We start from the raw sequence: 20,581 nt of genomic DNA, 5'->3' as shown, positions 1-20,581 counted from the left end.
AACCCGGGGGTTATCACCCGGGCGGGCTCGGGATCCCGGGGGTAAACAACCGGTGGGTCCGGGATCCCGGGGGTAAACACCCGGTGGGTCAGGAAACCCGGGGGTAAACACCCGGGCGGGCTCGGGATCCCGGGGATAAACAACCGATGGGTCCGGGATCCAGGGGGTAAACAACCGGTGGGTCCGGGATCCCGGAGGTAAACACCCGGGCGGGCTCGGGATCCCGGGGGTAAACACCCGGGCGGGCTCGGGATCCCGGGGGTAAACACCCGAGCGGGCTCGGGATCCCGGTGGTAAACACCCGGGTGGATCCGGGATCCCGGGGGTAAATACCCGGGTGGGCTCGGGATCCCGGGGGTAAACACCCGGGTGGGCTCGGGATCCCGGGGTGTAAACACCCGGTGGGTCCGGGATCCCGGGGGTAAACACCCGGGTGGGCGCGTGATCCCGGGGGTAAACAACCGGGTGGGCTCGGGATCCCGGGGGGTAAACACCCGGAGGGTCCGGGATCCCTGGGGTAAACACCCGGGTGGGCTCGGGATCCCGGGGGTAAACACCCGGGTGGGCTCGGGATCCCGGGGGGTAAACACCCGGTGGGTCTGGGATCCCGGGGTAAACACCCGGGCGGGCTCGGGATCCCGGGGGGTAAACACCCGGTGGGTCCGGGATCCCGGGGGCAAACAACCGGTGGGTCCGGGATCCCGGGGGGGTAAACACCCGGTGGATCCGGGATTCCGGGTGTGTTCGGGATCCCGGGGGGTAAACACCCGGCCGGGCTCGGGATCCCGGGGGTAAACACCCGGGTGGGTCCGGGATCCCGGGGGTAAACACCCGGCGGGCTCGGGATCCCGGGGGTAAACACCCGGGTGGGCTCGGGATCCCAGGGGGTAAACACCCAGTGGGTCCGGGATCCCGGGGGTAAACACCCGGGCAGGCTCGGGATCCCGGGGGATAAACACCCGGTGGGTCCGGGATCCCGGGGGGTAAACACCCGGCCGGGCTCGGGATCACGGGGGTAAACACCCGGGTGGGCTCGGGATCCCGGGGGTAAGCAACCGGTGGGTCCGGGATTCCGGGGGTAAACACCCGGGTGGGCTCAGGATCCCGGGGGTAAACAACCGGTGGGACCGGGATCCCAGGGGTTAAACACCCGGTGGGTCCGGGATTCCGGGGGTAAACACCCGGGTGGGCGCGTGATCCCGGGGGTTAACACCCGGTGGGTCCGGGATCCCGGGGGGTAAACACCCGGCCGGGCTCGGGATCCCGGGGGTAAACACCCGGGTGGGTTCGGGATCCCGGGTGTAAACACCCGGCCGGGCTCGGGATCCCGGGGGTAAACACCCGGTGGGTTCAGGAGCCCGGGGGTAAACACCCGGGCGGGCTCGGGATCCCCCGGGTAAACACCCGGCCGGGCTCGGGATCCCGGGGGTAAACACCCAGGTGGGTCGGGATCCCGGGGGTAAACACCCGGGTGGGCTCGGGATCCCAGGGGGTAAACACCCGGGTGGGTTTGGGATCCCGGGGGGTAAACACCCGGGTGGGTTCGGGATCCCGGGGGTAAACACCCGGGCGGGTTCGGGAGTCCGGGGATAAACACCCGGGCGGGTTCGGGATACCAGGTGTAAACACCCGGGCGGGTTCGGGATCCCGGGGGGTAAACACCCGGGCGGGTTCGGGATCCCGGGGGGTAAACACCCAGGCGGGTCCGGGATCCCGGGGGTAAACACCCGGTGGGTTCGGGATCCTGGGGGTAAACACCCGGGTGGGTTCGGGATACCAGGGGGGTAAACACCCGAGTGGGTTCGGGATCCCGGGGGGGGTAAACACCCGGGCTTTTACGGGAATCCGGGAGGCGGGGGTAAACATGCTCTCGAGAAAGTTGTGGGTGAAAATCCCAGGCGGTCAGCAGTTTCCGAGTTACTCGAACCGCCCCATCTGGCACCGACGATCAAACTCGGTCCGACCACATTTCCTCCCAACTCTCTGGTGGGTAGAGACCCGGGTGAGTATCGAAGTGCCCGCTCCCTCCCTTCCCGCAACCCGTCCGTTCCCAGGACCTGCTTGATTTCGACGGGGAAATGGTAGACGGGGTTTGACGTGCGCAGAACAGAGGGGGAGGATATCGGGTGGAAAGAAGCATTTGGTCCGGTGACGAGTTCAATCGGCCCGGCCCGCACAGCACTGTGGAGTAATAGCTTCGCCCCTTTTCCCCTCAGCGCCCTGAAGCCATGGCGACGGAGGTGAAAGGGAGCGGGCAGACGCTGGAACAGTTCGTCCTCCTCGCCAAGACAGCCAAGGGGGCAGCCCTGGAGTCGCTCATCAACCAACTGCTGGAGGTGCCCGGCGTCTACGTCTTCGGAGAGTTCCTCGAAATGCCCAACGTGCAGGAGGTGGGTACCCGAGGGAGACTCACTCTGTGTGTCTGACCCCGGGAGTGTGTGATGGGACGGTGTGGAGGGAGATTCACTCTGTGTCTGACCCCGGGAGTGTGTGATGGGACGGTGTGGAGGGAGATTCACTCTGTGTGTCTGACCCCGGGAGTGTGTGATGGGACGGTGTGGAGGGAGATTCACTCTGTGTCTGACCCCGGGAGTGTGTGATGGGACGGTGTGGAGGGAGATTCACTCTGTGTCTGACCCCGGGAGTGTGTGATGGGACGGTGTGGAGGGAGATTCACTCTGTGTGTCTGACCCCGGGAGTGTGTGATGGGAGGGTGTGGAGGGAGATTCACTCTGTGTCTGAACCCGGGAGTGTGTGATGGGACGGTGTGGAAGGAGATTCACTCTGTGTGTCTGACCCCGGGAGTGTGTGATGGGATGGTGTGGAGGGAGATTCACTCTGTGTCTGACCCCGGGAGTGTGTGATGGGACGGTGTGGAGGGAGATTCACTCTGTGTGTCTGACCCCGGGAGTTGTGTGATGGGATGGTGTGGAGGGAGATTCACTCTGTGTGTCTGACCCCGGGAGTGTGTGATGGGAGGGTGTGGAGGGAGATTCACTCTGTGTGTCTGACCCCGGGAGTGTGTGATGGGAGGGTGTGGAGGGAGATTCACTCTGTGTGTCTGACCCCGGGAGTGTGTGATGGGACGGTGTGGAGGGAGATTCACTCTGTGTGTCTGACCCCGGGAGTGTGTGATGGGACGGTGTGGAGGGAGATTCACTCTGTGCCTGACCCCGGGAGTGTGTGATGGGATGGTGCGGAGGGAGATTCACTCTGTGTGTCTGACCCCGGGAGTGTGTGATGGGACGGTGTGGAGGGAGATTCACTCTGTGTCTGACCCCGGGAGTGTGTGATGGGACGGTGTGGAGGGAGATTCACTCTGTGTCTGACCCCGGGAGTGTGTGATGGGACGGTGTGGAGGGAGATTCACTCTGTGTGTCTGACCCCGGGAGTGTGTGATGGGACGATGTGGAGAGAGATTCACTCTGTGTCTGACCCCGGGAGTGTGTGATGGGACGATGTGGAGAGAGATTAACTCTGTGTGTCTGACCCCGTGAGTGTGTGATGGGACGGTGTTGTGGAAGATTCACTCTGTGTGTCTGACCCCGGGAGTGTGTAATGGGACGGTGTGGGGGGAGATTCACTCTGTGTGTCTGACCCCGGGAGTGTGTAATGGGACGGTGTGGAGGGAGATTACTTCCGTGTCTCACCCCAGTCCCCTGGTCTCTGTTCTATTTTGACAGCTGATGGGGGGCCCGTTCACTCAGTGTTACCAACTTCTGACCCTCTTCGCTTACGGGACGTTTTCCGATTACCTGGGTGAGTTCCCTTTCACCGTCCCTCAATCTCTGCCCCCTCTTCGCTCCTCCTGACACGCACTGCCTGTGACACTGACTCACCCCCTCCCTCTCTCTCTCTCTCTCTTTCTCTCTCTGTGTCCCTGCAGCCAACTCTGGCACCCTCCCGGAGCTGACTCCGGCCCAGAAGAACAAACTGCGCCACCTCTCCATCGTCACCCTGGCGGACAAGCTGAAGGTCAGTCCGGCCCCCCTGAGCCCTCGCGGCGCGGGGCGAGGGCCTTCCCCTAATCGGGAGGCTGCCCCGGGCGGGGGGGGGGGGTCTTTGATAACCTTGGCTGTGGGACGTGTGGACTGGGGTCCGTTTCCCGCGCCCTGATCTTCTCCGGCGACCGTTTCGGGGAGCGAGGGATCTTGGCGGCGGGGTCTTTGATAACCTTGGCCGTGGGACGTGTGGACTGGGGTCCGTTTCCCGCGCCCTGATCTTCGCCGGCGACCGTTTCGGGGAGCGAGGGATCTTGGCGGCGGGGTCTTTGATAACCTTGGCCGTGGGACGTGTGGACTGGGGTCCGTTTCCCGCGCCCTGATCTTCGCCGGCGACCGTTTCGGGGAGCGAGGGATCTTGGCGGCGGGGTCTTTGATAACCTTGGCCGTGGGACGTGTGGACTGGGGTCCGTTTCCCGCGCCCTGATCTTCGCCGGCGACCGTTTCGGGGAGCGAGGGATCTTGGCGGCGGGGTCTTTGATAACCTTGGCCGTGGGACGTGTGGACTGGGGTCCGTTTCCCGCGCCCTGACCTTCTCCGGCGACCGTTTCGGGGAGCGAGGGATCTTGGCGGGCGGGGTCTTTGATAACCTTGGCCGTGGGACGTGTGGACTGGGGCCCGTTTCCCGCGCCCTGACCTTCTCCGGCGACCGTTTCGGGGAGCGAGGGATCTTGGCGGGCGGGGTCTTTGATAACCTTGGCCGTGGGACGTGTGGACTGGGGCCCGTTTCCCGCGCCCTGACCTTCTCCGGCGACCGTTTCGGGGAGCGAGGGATCTTGGCGGGCGGGGTCTTTGATAACCTTGGCCGTGGGACGTGTGGACTGGGGCCCGTTTCCCGCGCCCTGACCTTCTCCGGCGACCGTTTCGGGGAGCGAGGGATCTTGGCGGCGGGGTCTTTGATAACCTTGGCCGTGGGACGTGTGGACTGGGGCCCGTTTCCCGCGCCCTGACCTTCTCCGGCGACCGTTTCGGGGAGCGAGGGATCTTGGCGGGCGGGGTCTTTGATAACCTTGGCCGTGGGACGTGTGGACTGGGGCCCGTTTCCCGCGCCCTGACCTTCTCCGGCGACCGTTTCGGGGAGCGAGGTATCTTGGCGGGCGGGGTCTTTGATAACCTTGGCCGTGGGACGTGTGGACTGGGGTCCGTTTCCCGCGCCCTGACCTTCTCCGGCGACCGTTTCAGGGAGCGAGGGATCTTGGCGGGCGGGGTCTTTGATAACCTTGGCCGTGGGACGTGTCGACTGGGGTCCGTTTCCCGCGCCCTGACCTTCTCCGGCGACCGTTTCGGGGAGCGAGGGATCTTGGCGGCGGGGTCTTTGATAACCTTGGCCGTGGGACGTGTGGACTGGGGCCCGTTTCCCGCGCCCTGACCTTCTCCGGCGACCGTTTCGGGGAGCGAGGGATCTTGGCGGGCGGGGTCTTTGATAACCTTGGCCGTGGGACGTGTGGACTGGGGCCCGTTTCCCGCGCCCTGACCTTCTCCGGCGACCGTTTCGGGGAGCGAGGGATCTTGGCGGGCGGGGTCTTTGATAACCTTGGCCGTGGGACGTGTGGACTGGGGCCCGTTTCCCGCGCCCTGACCTTCTCCGGCGACCGTTTCGGGGAGCGAGGGATCTTGGCGGCGGGGTCTTTGATAACCTTGGCCGTGGGACGTGTGGACTGGGGCCCGTTTCCCGCGCCCTGACCTTCTCCGGCGACCGTTTCGGGGAGCGAGGGATCTTGGCGGCGGGGTCTTTGATAACCTTGGCCGTGGGACGTGTGGACTGGGGCCCGTTTCCCGCGCCCTGACCTTCTCCGGCGACCGTTTCGGGGAGCGAGGGATCTTGGCGGGCGGGGTCTTTGATAACCTTGGCCGTGGGACGTGTGGACTGGGGCCCGTTTCCCGCGCCCTGACCCTCTCCGGCGACCGTTTCGGGGAGCGAGGGATCTTGGCGGGCGGGGTCTTTGATAACCTTGGCCGTGGGACGTGTGGACTGGGGCCCGTTTCCCGCGCCCTGACCTTCTCCGGCGACCGTTTCGGGGAGCGAGGGATCTTGGCGGGCGGGGTCTTTGATAACCTTGGCCGTGGGACGTGTGGACTGGGGCCCGTTTCCCGCGCCCTGACCTTCTCCGGCGACCGTTTCGGGGAGCGAGGGATCTTGGCGGGCGGGGTCTTTGATAACCTTGGCCGTGGGACGTGTGGACTGGGGCCCGTTTCCCGCGCCCTGACCTTCTCCGGCGACCGTTTCGGGGAGCGAGGGATCTTGGCGGGCGGGGTCTTTGATAACCTTGGCCGTGGGACGTGTGGACTGGGGCCCGTTTCCCGCGCCCTGACCTTCTCCGGCGACCGTTTCGGGGAGCGAGGGATCTTGGCGGGCGGGGTCTTTGATAACCTTGGCCGTGGGACGTGTGGACTGGGGCCCGTTTCCCGCGCCCTGACCTTCTCCGGCGACCGTTTCGGGGAGCGAGGGATCTTGGCGGGCGGGGTCTTTGATAACCTTGGCCGTGGGACGTGTGGACTGGGGCCCGTTTCCCGCGCCCTGACCTTCTCCGGCGACCGTTTCGGGGAGCGAGGGATCTTGGCGGGCGGGGTCTTTGATAACCTTGGCCGTGGGACGTGTGGACTGGGGCCCGTTTCCCGCGCCCTGACCTTCTCCGGCGACCGTTTCGGGGAGCGAGGGATCTTGGCGGGCGGGGTCTTTGATAACCTTGGCCGTGGGACGTGTGGACTGGGGCCCGTTTCCCGCGCCCTGACCTTCTCCGGCGACCGTTTCGGGGAGCGAGGGATCTTGGCGGGCGGGGTCTTTGATAACCTTGGCCGTGGGACGTGTGGACTGGGGCCCGTTTCCCGCGCCCTGACCTTCTCCGGCGACCGTTTCGGGGAGCGAGGGATCTTGGCGGGCGGGGTCTTTGATAACCTTGGCCGTGGGACGTGTGGACTGGGGCCCGTTTCCCGCGCCCTGACCTTCTCCGGCGACCGTTTCGGGGAGCGAGGGATCTTGGCGGGCGGGGTCTTTGATAACCTTGGCCGTGGGACGTGTGGACTGGGGCCCGTTTCCCGCGCCCTGACCTTCTCCGGCGACCGTTTCGGGGAGCGAGGGATCTTGGCGGGCGGGGTCTTTGATAACCTTGGCCGTGGGACGTGTGGACTGGGGCCCGTTTCCCGCGCCCTGACCTTCTCCGGCGACCGTTTCGGGGAGCGAGGGATCTTGGCGGGCGGGGTCTTTGATAACCTTGGCCGTGGGACGTGTGGACTGGGGCCCGTTTCCCGCGCCCTGACCTTCTCCGGCGACCGTTTCGGGGAGCGAGGGATCTTGGCGGGCGGGGTCTTTGATAACCTTGGCCGTGGGACGTGTGGACTGGGGCCCGTTTCCCGCGCCCTGACCTTCTCCGGCGACCGTTTCGGGGAGCGAGGGATCTTGGCGGGCGGGGTCTTTGATAACCTTGGCCGTGGGACGTGTGGACTGGGGCCCGTTTCCCGCGCCCTGACCTTCTCCGGCGACCGTTTCGGGGAGCGAGGGATCTTGGCGGGCGGGGTCTTTGATAACCTTGGCCGTGGGACGTGTGGACTGGGGCCCGTTTCCCGCGCCCTGACCTTCTCCGGCGACCGTTTCGGGGAGCGAGGGATCTTGGCGGCGGGGTCTTTGATAACCTTGGCCGTGGGACGTGTGGACTGGGGCCCCTTTCCCGCGCCCTGACCTTCTCCGGCGACCGTTTCGGGGAGCGAGGGATCTTGGCGGCGGGGTCTTTGATAACCTTGGCCGTGGGACGTGTGGACTGGGGTCCGTTTCCCGCGCCCTGACCTTCTCCGGCGACCGTTTCGGGGAGCGAGGGATCTTGGCGGGCGGGGTCTTTGATAACCTTGGCCGTGGGACGTGTGGACTGGGGCCCGTTTCCCGCGCCCTGACCTTCTCCGGCGACCGTTTCGGGGAGCGAGGGATCTTGGCGGGCGGGGTCTTTGATAACCTTGGCCGTGGGACGTGTGGACTGGGGCCCGTTTCCCGCGCCCTGACCTTCTCCGGCGACCGTTTCGGGGAGCGAGGGATCTTGGCGGGCGGGGTCTTTGATAACCTTGGCCGTGGGACGTGTGGACTGGGGCCCGTTTCCCGCGCCCTGACCTTCTCCGGCGACCGTTTCGGGGAGCGAGGGATCTTGGCGGGCGGGGTCTTTGATAACCTTGGCCGTGGGACGTGTGGACTGGGGCCCGTTTCCCGCGCCCTGACCTTCTCCGGCGACCGTTTCGGGGAGCGAGGGATCTTGGCGGGCGGGGTCTTTGATAACCTTGGCCGTGGGACGTGTGGACTGGGGCCCGTTTCCCGCGCCCTGACCTTCTCCGGCGACCGTTTCGGGGAGCGAGGGATCTTGGCGGGCGGGGTCTTTGATAACCTTGGCCGTGGGACGTGTGGACTGGGGCCCGTTTCCCGCGCCCTGACCTTCTCCGGCGACCGTTTCGGGGAGCGAGGGATCTTGGCGGGCGGGGTCTTTGATAACCTTGGCCGTGGGACGTGTGGACTGGGGCCCGTTTCCCGCGCCCTGACCTTCTCCGGCGACCGTTTCGGGGAGCGAGGGATCTTGGCGGGCGGGGTCTTTGATAACCTTGGCCGTGGGACGTGTGGACTGGGGCCCGTTTCCCGCGCCCTGACCTTCTCCGGCGACCGTTTCGGGGAGCGAGGGATCTTGGCGGGCGGGGTCTTTGATAACCTTGGCCGTGGGACGTGTGGACTGGGGCCCGTTTCCCGCGCCCTGACCTTCTCCGGCGACCGTTTCGGGGAGCGAGGGATCTTGGCGGGCGGGGTCTTTGATAACCTTGGCCGTGGGACGTGTGGACTGGGGCCCGTTTCCCGCGCCCTGACCTTCTCCGGCGACCGTTTCGGGGAGCGAGGGATCTTGGCGGGCGGGGTCTTTGATAACCTTGGCCGTGGGACGTGTGGACTGGGGCCCGTTTCCCGCGCCCTGACCTTCTCCGGCGACCGTTTCGGGGAGCGAGGGATCTTGGCGGGCGGGGTCTTTGATAACCTTGGCCGTGGGACGTGTGGACTGGGGCCCGTTTCCCGCGCCCTGACCTTCTCCGGCGACCGTTTCGGGGAGCGAGGGATCTTGGCGGGCGGGGTCTTTGATAACCTTGGCCGTGGGACGTGTGGACTGGGGCCCGTTTCCCGCGCCCTGACCTTCTCCGGCGACCGTTTCGGGGAGCGAGGGATCTTGGCGGGCGGGGTCTTTGATAACCTTGGCCGTGGGACGTGTGGACTGGGGCCCGTTTCCCGCGCCCTGACCTTCTCCGGCGACCGTTTCGGGGAGCGAGGGATCTTGGCGGGCGGGGTCTTTGATAACCTTGGCCGTGGGACGTGTGGACTGGGGCCCGTTTCCCGCGCCCTGACCTTCTCCGGCGACCGTTTCGGGGAGCGAGGGATCTTGGCGGGCGGGGTCTTTGATAACCTTGGCCGTGGGACGTGTGGACTGGGGCCCGTTTCCCGCGCCCTGACCTTCTCCGGCGACCGTTTCGGGGAGCGAGGGATCTTGGCGGGCGGGGTCTTTGATAACCTTGGCCGTGGGACGTGTGGACTGGGGCCCGTTTCCCGCGCCCTGACCTTCTCCGGCGACCGTTTCGGGGAGCGAGGGATCTTGGCGGGCGGGGTCTTTGATAACCTTGGCCGTGGGACGTGTGGACTGGGGCCCGTTTCCCGCGCCCTGACCCTTCTCCGGCGACCGTTTCGGGGAGCGAGGGATCTTGGCGGGCGGGGTCTTTGATAACCTTGGCCGTGGGACGTGTGGACTGGGGCCCGTTTCCCGCGCCCTGACCTTCTCCGGCGACCGTTTCGGGGAGCGAGGGATCTTGGCGGGCGGGGTCTTTGATAACCTTGGCCGTGGGACGTGTGGACTGGGGCCCGTTTCCCGCGCCCTGACCTTCTCCGGCGACCGTTTCGGGGAGCGAGGGATCTTGGCGGGCGGGGTCTTTGATAACCTTGGCCGTGGGACGTGTGGACTGGGGCCCGTTTCCCGCGCCCTGACCTTCTCCGGCGACCGTTTCGGGGAGCGAGGGATCTTGGCGGGCGGGGTCTTTGATAACCTTGGCCGTGGGACGTGTGGACTGGGGCCCGTTTCCCGCGCCCTGACCTTCTCCGGCGACCGTTTCGGGGAGCGAGGGATCTTGGCGGGCGGGGTCTTTGATAACCTTGGCCGTGGGACGTGTGGACTGGGGCCCGTTTCCCGCGCCCTGACCTTCTCCGGCGACCGTTTCGGGGAGCGAGGGATCTTGGCGGGCGGGGTCTTTGATAACCTTGGCCGTGGGACGTGTGGACTGGGGCCCGTTTCCCGCGCCCTGACCTTCTCCGGCGACCGTTTCGGGGAGCGAGGGATCTTGGCGGGCGGGGTCTTTGATAACCTTGGCCGTGGGACGTGTGGACTGGGGCCCGTTTCCCGCGCCCTGACCTTCTCCGGCGACCGTTTCGGGGAGCGAGGGATCTTGGCGGGCGGGGTCTTTGATAACCTTGGCCGTGGGACGTGTGGACTGGGGCCCGTTTCCCGCGCCCTGACCTTCTCCGGCGACCGTTTCGGGGAGCGAGGGATCTTGGCGGGCGGGGTCTTTGATAACCTTGGCCGTGGGACGTGTGGACTGGGGCCCGTTTCCCGCGCCCTGACCTTCTCCGGCGACCGTTTCGGGGAGCGAGGGATCTTGGCGGGCGGGGTCTTTGATAACCTTGGCCGTGGGACGTGTGGACTGGGGCCCGTTTCCCGCGCCCTGACCCTCTCCGGCGACCGTTTCGGGGAGCGAGGGATCTTGGCGGGCGGGGTCTTTGATAACCTTGGCCGTGGGACGTGTCGACTGGGGCCCGTTTCCCGCGCCCTGACCCTCTCCGGCGACCGTTTCGGGGAGCGAGGGATCTTGGCGGGCGGGGTCTTTGATAACCTTGGCCGTGGGACGTGTGGACTGGGGCCCGTTTCCCGCGCCCTGACCCTCTCCGGCGACCGTTTCGGGGAGCGAGGGATCTTGGCGGGCGGGGTCTTTGATAACCTTGGCCGTGGGACGTGTGGACTGGGGCCCGTTTCCCGCGCCCTGACCCTCTCCGGCGACCGTTTCGGGGAGCGAGGGATCTTGGCGGGCGGGGTCTTTGATAACCTTGGCCGTGGGACGTGTGGACTGGGGCCCGTTTCCCGCGCCCTGACCTTCTCCGGCGACCGTTTCGGGGAGCGAGGGATCTTGGCGGGCGGGGTCTTTGATAACCTTGGCCGTGGGACGTGTGGACTGGGGTCCGTTTCCCGCGCCCTGACCTTCTCCGGCGACCGTTTCGGGGAGCGAGGGATCTTGGCGGCGGGGTCTTTGATAACCTTGGCCGTGGGACGTGTGGACTGGGGCCCGTTTCCCGCGCCCTGACCCTCTCCGGCGACCGTTTCGGGGAGCGAGGGATCTTGGCGGCGGGGTCTTTGATAACCTTGGCCGTGGGACGTGTGGACTGGGGCCCGTTTCCCGCGCCCTGACCTTCTCCGGCGACCGTTTCGGGGAGCGAGGGATCTTGGCGGGCGGGGTCTTTGATAACCTTGGCCGTGGGACGTGTGGACTGGGGCCCGTTTCCCGCGCCCTGACCTTCTCCGGCGACCGTTTCGGGGAGCGAGGGATCTTGGCGGCGGGGTCTTTGATAACCTTGGCCGTGGGACGTGTGGACTGGGGCCCGTTTCCCGCGCCCTGACCTTCTCCGGCGACCGTTTCGGGGAGCGAGGGATCTTGGCGGCGGGGTCTTTGATAACCTTGGCCGTGGGACGTGTGGACTGGGGCCCGTTTCCCGCGCCCTGACCTTCTCCGGCGACCGTTTCGGGGAGCGAGGGATCTTGGCGGCGGGGTCTTTGATAACCTTGGCCGTGGGACGTGTGGACTGGGGTCCGTTTCCCGCGCCCTGACCTTCTCCGGCGACCGTTTCGGGGAGCGAGGGATCTTGGCGGCGGGGTCTTTGATAACCTTGGCCGTGGGACGTGTGGACTGGGGTCCGTTTCCCGCGCCCTGACCTTCTCCGGCGACCGTTTCGGGGAGCGAGGGATCTTGGCGGCGGGGTCTTTGATAACCTTGGCCGTGGGACGTGTGGACTGGGGTCCGTTTCCCGCGCCCTGACCTTCTCCGGCGACCGTTTCGGGGAGCGAGGGATCTTGGCGGGCGGGGTCTTTGATAACCTTGGCCGTGGGACGGGTGGACTGGGGCCCGTTTCCCGCGCCCTGACCTTCTCCGGCGACCGTTTCGGGGAGCGAGGGATCTTGGCGGCGGGGTCTTTGATAACCTTGGCCGTGGGACGTGTGGACTGGGGCCCGTTTCCCGCGCCCTGACCTTCTCGGGCGACCGTTTCGGGGAGCGAGGGATCTTGGCGGGCGGGGTCTTTGATAACCTTGGCCGTGGGACGTGTGGACTGGGGCCCGTTTCCCGCGCCCTGACCTTCTCCGGCGACCGTTTCGGGGAGCGAGGGATCTTGGCGGCGGGGTCTTTGATAACCTTGGCCGTGGGACGTGTGGACTGGGGCCCGTTTCCCGCGCCCTGACCTTCTCCGGCGACCGTTTCGGGGAGCGAGGGATCTTGGCGGGCGGGGTCTTTGATATCCTTGGCCGTGGGACGTGTGGACTGGGGCCCGTTTCCCGCGCCCTGACCTTCTCCGGCGACCGTTTCGGGGAGCGAGGGATCTTGGCGGGCGGGGTCTTTGATATCCTTGGCCGTGGGACGTGTGGACTGGGGCCCGTTTCCCGCGCCCTGACCTTCTCCGGCGACCGTTTCGGGGAGCGAGGGATCTTGGCGGGCGGGGTCTTTGATAACCTTGGCCGTGGGACGTGTGGACTGGGGCCCGTTTCCCGCGCCCTGACCTTCTCCGGCGACCGTTTCGGGGAGCGAGGGATCTTGGCGGGCGGGGTCTTTGATAACCTTGGCCGTGGGACGTGTGGACTGGGGCCCGTTTCCCGCGCCCTGACCTTCTCCGGCGACCGTTTCGGGGAGCGAGGGATCTTGGCGGCGGGGTCTTTGATAACCTTGGCCGTGGGACGTGTGGACTGGGGTCCGTTTCCCGCGCCCTGACCTTCTCCGGCGACCGTTTCGGGGAGCGAGGGATCTTGGCGGGCGGGGTCTTTGATAACCTTGGCCGTGGGACGTGTGGACTGGGGTCCGTTTCCCGCGCCCTGACCTTCTCCGGCGACCGTTTCGGGGAGCGAGGGATCTTGGCGGGCGGGGTCTTTGATAACCTTGGCCGTGGGACGTGTGGACTGGGGTCCGTTTCCCGCGCCCTGACCTTCTCCGGCGACCGTTTCGGGGAGCGAGGGATCTTGGCGGGCGGGGTCTTTGATAACCTTGGCCGTGGGACGTGTGGACTGGGGCCCGTTTCCCGCGCCCTGACCTTCTCCGGCGACCGTTTCGGGGAGCGAGGGATCTTGGCGGCGGGGTCTTTGATAACCTTGGCCGTGGGACGTGTGGACTGGGGTCCGTTTCCCGCGCCCTGACCTTCTCCGGCGACCGTTTCGGGGAGCGAGGGATCTTGGCGGTTTTTTCAGACTGACTCTCTCTCCCTCCCCGTCCGCTCGCTTTCCCCCCCCCCCCCACAGTGTATCCCGTACTCGATGCTGCTCCGTGAGTTGGGCCTGCACAACCTGCGCGAGCTGGAGGACCTGATCATCGAAGCCATCTACGCGGACATCGTGCAGGGGAAACTGGACCAGCGCAACGAGCTGCTGGAAGTAGACGCCAGCATCGGGCGGGACATCCGGCCCCAGGACGTGCGGACCATGGCCCGCACCCTCCAGGAGTGGTGGGTCTGCGCGGAGAGGCGGGGGAGAGCGAGTGAGGGATGGCGGGCGGGGAGCGGACCATGATCCTCAAGGGATATCGCAACTCTGATAAAGAAGAAGAGGGAGTTGTATGACATGTATAGGAAGCAGGGAGTAAACGAGGTGCTTGAGGAGTATAAGAAGTGCAAGAAAATACTTAAGAAAGAAATCAGGAGGGCTAAAAGAAGACGTGAGGTTGCCTTGGCAGTCAAAGTGAAGGATAATCCAGAGAGGTATATTACGAGCAAAAGGATTGTAAGGGATAAAATTGGTCCTCTTGAAGATCAGAGTGGTCGGCTTTGTGCGGAACCAAAGGAAATGGGGGAGAGCTTAAATAGGTTTTTTGCGTCTGTGTTTACTAAGGAAGCTGGCATGAAGTCTATGGAATTAAGGGAAACAAGTCGTGAGACCATGGAAACTGTACAGATTGAAAAGGAGGAGGTGCTCGCTGTCTTGAGGAAAATTAAAGTGGACAAGTCCCCGGGACCTGACAGGGTGTTCCCTCGGACCTTGAAGGAGACTAGTGTTGAAATTGCGGGGGCCCTGGCAGAAATATTTAAAATGTCGCTGTCTACGGGTGAGGTGCCGGAGGATTGGAGAGTGGCTCATGTTGTTCCGTTGTTTAAAAAAGGATTGAAAGGTAATCCAGGAAATTACAGGCCGGTAAGTTTAACGTCAGTAGTAGGTAAGTTATTGGAGGGAGTACTAAGAGACAGAATCTACAAGCATTTGGATAGACAGGGGCTTATTAGGGAGAGTCAACATGGCTTTGTGCGTGGTAGGTCATGTTTGACCAATCTGTTGGAGTTTTTCGAGGAGGTTACCAGGAAAGTGGATGAAGGGAAGGCAGTGGATATTGTCTACATGGACTTCAGTAAGGCCTTTGACAAGGTCCCGCATGGGAGGTTAGTTAGGAAAATTCAGTCGCTAGGTATACATGGAGAGGTGGTAAATTGGATTAGACATTGGCTCGATGGAAGAAGCCAGAGAGTGGTGGTAGAGAATTGCTTCTCCGAGTGGAGGCCTGTGACTAGTGGTGTGCCACAGGGATCAGTGCTGGGTCCATTGTTATTTGTCATCTATATCAATGATCTGGATGATAATGTGGTAAATTGGATCAGCAAGTTTGCTGATGATACAAAGATGGAGGTGTAGTAGACAGTGAGGAAGGTTTTCAGAGCCTGCAGAGGGACTTGGACCAGCTGGAAAAATGGGCTGGAAAATGGCAGATGGAGTTTAATACTGACGTGTGAGGTATTGCACGTTGGAAGGACAAACCAAGGTAGAACATACAGGGTTAATGGTAAGGCACTGAGGAGTGCCGTGGAACAGAGGGATCTGGGAATACAGATACAAAATTCCCTAAAAGTGGCGTAACAGGTAGATAGGGTCGTAAAGAGAGCTTTTGGTACATTGGCCTTTATTAATCGTAGTATTGAATACAAGAGCTGGAATGTTATGATGAGGTTGTATAAGGCATTGGTGAGGCCGAATCTGGAGTATTGTGTTCAGTTTTGGTCACCAAATTACAGGAAGGATATAAATAAGGTTGAAAGAGTGCAGAGAAGGTTTACAAGGATGTTGCCGGGACTTGAGAAACTCAGTTACAGAGAAAGGTTGAATAGGTTAGGACTTTATTCCCTGGAGCGTAGAAGAATGAGGGGAGATTTGATAGAGGTATATAAAATTATGATGGGTATAGATAGAGTGAATGCAAGCAGGCTTTTTCCACTGAGGCAAGGGGAGGAAAAAACCAGAGGACATGGGTTAAGGGTGAGGGGGGAAAAGTTTAAAGGGAACATTAGGGGGGGCTTCTTCACACAGAGAGTGGTGGGAGTGTGGAATGAGCTGCCAGACGAGGTGGTAAATGCGGGTTCTTTTTTAACACTTAAGAATAAATTGGACAGATACATGGATGGGAGGTGTATGGAGGGATATGGTCCGTGTGCAGGTCAGTGGGACAAGGCAGAAAATGGTTCGGCACAGCCAAGAAGGGCCAAAAGGCCTGTTTCTGTGCTGTAGTTTTTCTAAATATATTTAATACAAGGTCGGGTAGATTCTTGTGCAGGAGGGGAATGAAGGGTTGTGGGGGGGAGAGGGGTGATCGCTGGCGCTCTGAAGGGATTGTGTTAACACCTCCCTGCTTCTCTCTTTTTCCCCCTCTCTCCCCCTCCCCCACTCTCCCTCTCTCCCCCTCCCCCTCTCTCCCCCCTCCCCCTCTCTCCCCCTCCCCCCACTCTCCCTCTCTCCCCCTCCCCCTCTCTCCCCCCTCCCCCTCTCTCCCCCTCCCCCCACTCTCCCTCTCTCCCCTCCCCCTCTCTCCCTCCCCCTCCCCTCTCCCCCCTCCCCCTCTCACCTCCTCTCTCTCCCCCTCCCCCTCTCTCCCCCTCCCCCTCTCTCCCCTCTCCCTCCCCCTCCCTCTCTCTCCCCCTCTCTCTCCCCTCCCTCTCTCCCCCCTCTCTCTACCCCCGCCACCCTCTCCCTCCCCCTCCCTCTCTCTCCCCCTCTCTCTCCCCCCTCTCACCTCCTCTCTCTCCCCACTCTCTCTCTGCCCCTCTCTCACTCCCCTCTCTCCCTCTCCCCCTCTCTCCCCCTCCCCCCACTCTCCCTCTCTCCCCTCCCCCTCTCTCCCTCCCCCTCCCCTCTCCCCCCTCCCCCTCTCACCTCCTCTCTCTCCCCCTCTCTCCCCTCCCCCTCTCTCCCCCTCCCCCCTCTCTCCCCTCTCCCTCCCCCTCCCTCTCTCTCCCCCTCTCTCTCCCCCTCTCACCTCCTCTCTCTCCCCTCCCTCTCTCTCCCCCCTCTCTCTCTGCCCCTCTCTCTCTCCCCTCTCTCCCGCTCCCACTCTCTCTCTCTCCCCTCTCTCTCTCCCATCTCCCCTCTCTCTCCCCTCTCTCTCTCCAATCTACCCCTCTCTCCCCCCTCTCTCTCCCCCCACCCCTCCCTCTTCCCCCTCCCCCCTCTCCCCCTCCCCCTCTCTCTCCCCCCTCTGCCCCTCCCCCCTCTCTCCCCCTCCCACTTTCTCCCCTCTCTCTCCTCCCTCTCTCTCTCCCCTCCCTCTCTCCCCCTCTCTCTCCCCCCACCCCTCCCTCTTCCCCCTCCCCCCTCTCCCCTTCCCCCTCTCTCTCCCCCTCTCTCCCCCCTCTCCCCCTCTCTCTCCCCTTCCCCCTCTCTCTCCCCTCTCTCCCCTTCCCCCTCTCTCCCTCCTCTCTCTCCCCCCTCTCCCCCTCCCCCTCCCCCTCTCTACCCCCTCCCCCCTCTCTCCCCCTCTCTCTCCCCCTCTCTCCCCCTCTCCCCCTCTCTCCCCCTTCCCCCTCTCTCCCCCTTCCCCCTCTCTCCCTCCTCTCTCTCCCCCCTCTCCCCCTCCCCCCTCTCTCCCCCTCCCCCTCTCTCCCCCTCCCCCTCTCTCCCCCCTCCCCTCTCTCTCCCCTCCCCCTCTCCCCTCTCTCTCCCCTCCCTCTCTCCCCCCTCTCTACCCCCTCCCCCCTCTCTCCCCTCTCTCTCCCTCTCTCTCCCCTCCCTCTCTCTCACCTCCCTCTCTCCCCGCTATCTCTCCCCCCTCTCCCTCCCTCCTCTCCCCTCTCTCTCTCCCCACTCTCCCCCTATCTCTCCCCTCGCTACCCCTCTCTCTCCCCCCTCTCCCCCTATCTCTCCCCTCGCTACCCCTCTCCCCCTCCCCCTCTCTCTCCCCCCTCTCTCTCCCCCTCTACCCTCTCTCTCTCCCCTTCTCTCTGCCCCCTCTCCCCTCTCGCTCTCTCCCCCCCAGGTGTAACGGCTGTGAAGCGGTTCTCTCTGGGATCGAGGACCAGATCAGTCGAGCCGATCAGTACCGCGAACACCAGTTACAGCTCCGACATCAGATCGAGACCGAGGTGAACGATGAAAGCCTCTTCTCAACCGCTCCCCACCGCCCACCCTCCCCTCCTCCTCCCGTCCCACTCACCCGTCTGACGATCACGGCCCATTTCAGTCCCCTCAGACCCCGAGTCACCGACCCTTCAGCCTGTCCTCCAATGCTGGTCCACGTTCCTGTCCCTGTCCCCGTCCGAGCCGGACCCCTCTGCTCCCGTTTGGCCTCGATCCCTCTAAACCTTCCCTGCCCCTGTCCCTGTCCGAGTGTCGTTAATTTCCCCGCCTCGCCCACTTCCCCCGGCAGCTCCTTCCACAGACGGACCACCCGTATCCCTCTAAACCTTCCCTATCCGTGTCCCTGTCCACAGACGGACCACCGTATCCCTCTAAACCTCTCCTGTCCGCGTCCCTGTCCACAGACGGACCACCGTATCCCTCTAAACCTCTCCTGTCCGTGTCCCTGTCCACAGACGGACCACCGTATCCCTCTAAACCTCTCCTGTCCGTGTCCCTGTCCACAGACGGACCACCGTATCCCTCTAAACCTCTCCTGTCCGTGTCCCTGTCCACAGACGGACCACCGTATCCCTCTAAACCTCTCCTGTCCGTGTCCCTGTCCACAGACGGACCACCGTATCCCTCTAAACCTCTCCTGTCCGTGTCCCTGTCCACAGACGGACCACCGTATCCCTCTAAACCTCTCCTGTCCGCGTCCCTGTCCACAGACGGACCACCGTATCCCTCTAAACCTTCCCTATCCATGTTCCTGTCCACAGACGGACCACCGTATCCCTCTAAACCTCTCCTGTCCGCGTCCCTGTCCACAGACGGACCACCGTATCCCTCTAAACCTCTCCTGTCCGTGTCCCTGTCCACATACGGACCACCGTATCCCTCTAAACCTCTCCTGTCCGTGTCCCTGTCCACAGACGGACCACCGTATCTCTCTAAACCTCTCCTATCCGTGTCCCTGTCCACAGACGGACCACCGTATCCCTCTAAACCTTCCCTATCCGTGTCCCTGTCCACAGACGGACCACCGTATCCCTCTAAACCTCTCCTGTCCGTGTCCCTGTCCACAGACGGACCACCGTATCCCTCTAAACCTCTCCTGTCCGTGTCCCTGTCCACAGACGGACCACCGTATCCCTCTAAACCTCTCCTGTCCGCGTCCCTGTCCACAGACGGACCACCGTATCCCTCTAAACCTCTCCTGTCCGTGTCCCTGTCCACAGACGGACCACCGTATCCCTCTAAACCTCTCCTGTCCGTGTAAACCTTCCCTATCCGTGTCCCTGTCCACAGACGGACCACCGTATCCCTCTAAACCTCTCCTATCCGTGTCCCTGTCCACAGACGGACCACCGTATCCCTCTAAACCTCTCCTATCCGTGTCCCTGTCCACAGACGGACCACCGTATCCCTCTAAACCTCTCCTGTCCGTGTCCCTGTCCACAGACGGACCACCGTATCCCTCTAAACCTCTCCTGTCCGCGTCCCTGTCCACAGACGGACCACCGTATCCCTCTAAACCTCTCCTCTCCGTGTCCCTGTCCACAGACGGACCACCGTATCCCTCTAAACCTCTCCTGTCCGCGTCCCTGTCCACAGACGGACCACCGTATCCCTCTAAACCTCTCCTATCCGTGTCCCTGTCCACAGACGGACCACCGTATCCCTCTAAACCTCTCCTATCCGTGTCCCCGTCCACAGACGGACCACCGTATCCCTCTGAACCTCTCCTGTCCGTGTCCCTGTCCACAGACGGACCACCGTATCCCTCTAAACCTCTCCTGTCCGTGTCCCTGTCCACAGACGGACCACCGTATCCCTCTAAACCTCTCCTGTCCGTGTCCCTGTCCACAGACGGACCACCGTATCCCTCTAAACCTCCCCTATCCGTGTCCCTGTCCACAGACGGACCACCGTATCCCTCTAAACCTCTCCTATCCGTGTCCCTGTCCACAGACGGACCACCGTATCCCTCTAAACCTCTCCTGTCCGTGTCCCTGTCCACAGACGGACCACCGTATCCCTCTAAACCTCTCCTATCCGTGTCCCTGTCCACAGACGGACCACCGTATCCCTCTAAACCTCTCCTGTCCGTGTTCCTGTCCACAGACGGACCACCGTATCCCTCTAAACCTCTCCTGTCCGCGTCCCTGGCCACAGACGGACCACCGTATCCCTCTAAACCTTCCCTATCCGTGTCCCTGTCCACAAACGGACCACCGTATCCCTCTAAACCTCTCCTGTCCGTGTTCCCTGTCCACAGACAGACCACAGTATCCCTCTAAACCTTTCCTGTCCGTGTCCCTGTCCACAGACGGACCACCGTATCCCTCTAAACCTTTCCTGTCCGTGTCCCTGTCCACAGACGGACCACCGTATCCCTCTAAACCTCTCCTCTCCGTGTCCCTGTCCACAGACGGACCACCGTATCCCTCTAAACCTCTCCTGTCCGTGTCCCTGTCCACAGACGGACCACCGTATCCCTCTAAACCTCTCCTCTCCGTCCCTGTCCACAGACGGACCCCGTATCCCTGTCCACAGACGGACCACCTATCCCTCTAAACCTTCCTATCCGTGTCCCTGTCCACAGACGGACCACCGCCCACCGTATCCCTCTAAACCTTCCCTCCTGTCCGTCCCTGTCCACAGACGGACCACCGTATCCCTCTAAACCTCTCCTGTCCGTGTCCCTGTCCACAGACGGACCACCGTATCCCTCTAAACCTCCCTATCCGTGTCCCTGTCCACAGACGGACCACCGTATCCCTCTAAACCTCTCCTGTCCGCGTCCCTGTCCACAGACGGACCACCGTATCCCTCTAAACCTCTCCTGTCCGTGTCCCTGTCCACAGACGGACCACCGTATCCCTCTAAACCTCACCTGTCCGTGTCCCTGTCCACAGACGGACCACCGTATCCCTCTAAACCTCTCCTGTCCGTGTCCCTGTCCACAGA

General features: G+C 63.4%; 1 protein-coding gene across 1 annotated transcript in view; it reads left to right on the top strand.

Annotated features, from left to right (window-relative positions):
• LOC134342299 (COP9 signalosome complex subunit 7a-like) overlaps positions 1–17,914 on the top strand; it is a gene marked incomplete at its 3' end in the record, with an annotated part of 18,279 nt that extends 365 nt beyond the window's left edge. Inside the window, exons 2-6 of the mRNA XM_063040263.1 lie at positions 2,217–2,390; positions 3,684–3,759; positions 3,887–3,975; positions 13,544–13,746; positions 17,529–17,914. Of these exons, the coding sequence (XP_062896333.1) occupies positions 2,229–2,390; positions 3,684–3,759; positions 3,887–3,975; positions 13,544–13,746; positions 17,529–17,914 (916 nt within the window). The remainder of the gene's footprint in view (positions 1–2,216; positions 2,391–3,683; positions 3,760–3,886; positions 3,976–13,543; positions 13,747–17,528) is intronic.
• Between the last annotated feature and the right edge of the window lie 2,667 nt (positions 17,915–20,581).

This window comes from Mobula hypostoma, unplaced genomic scaffold, assembly GCF_963921235.1.
Source record: "Mobula hypostoma unplaced genomic scaffold, sMobHyp1.1 scaffold_119, whole genome shotgun sequence".
Classification (NCBI taxonomy): Eukaryota; Metazoa; Chordata; class Chondrichthyes; order Myliobatiformes; family Myliobatidae; genus Mobula; species Mobula hypostoma.
The sequence above is the reverse complement of the archived record's forward strand: the minus strand, read 5'-3'. Positions and strand labels throughout refer to the sequence as shown.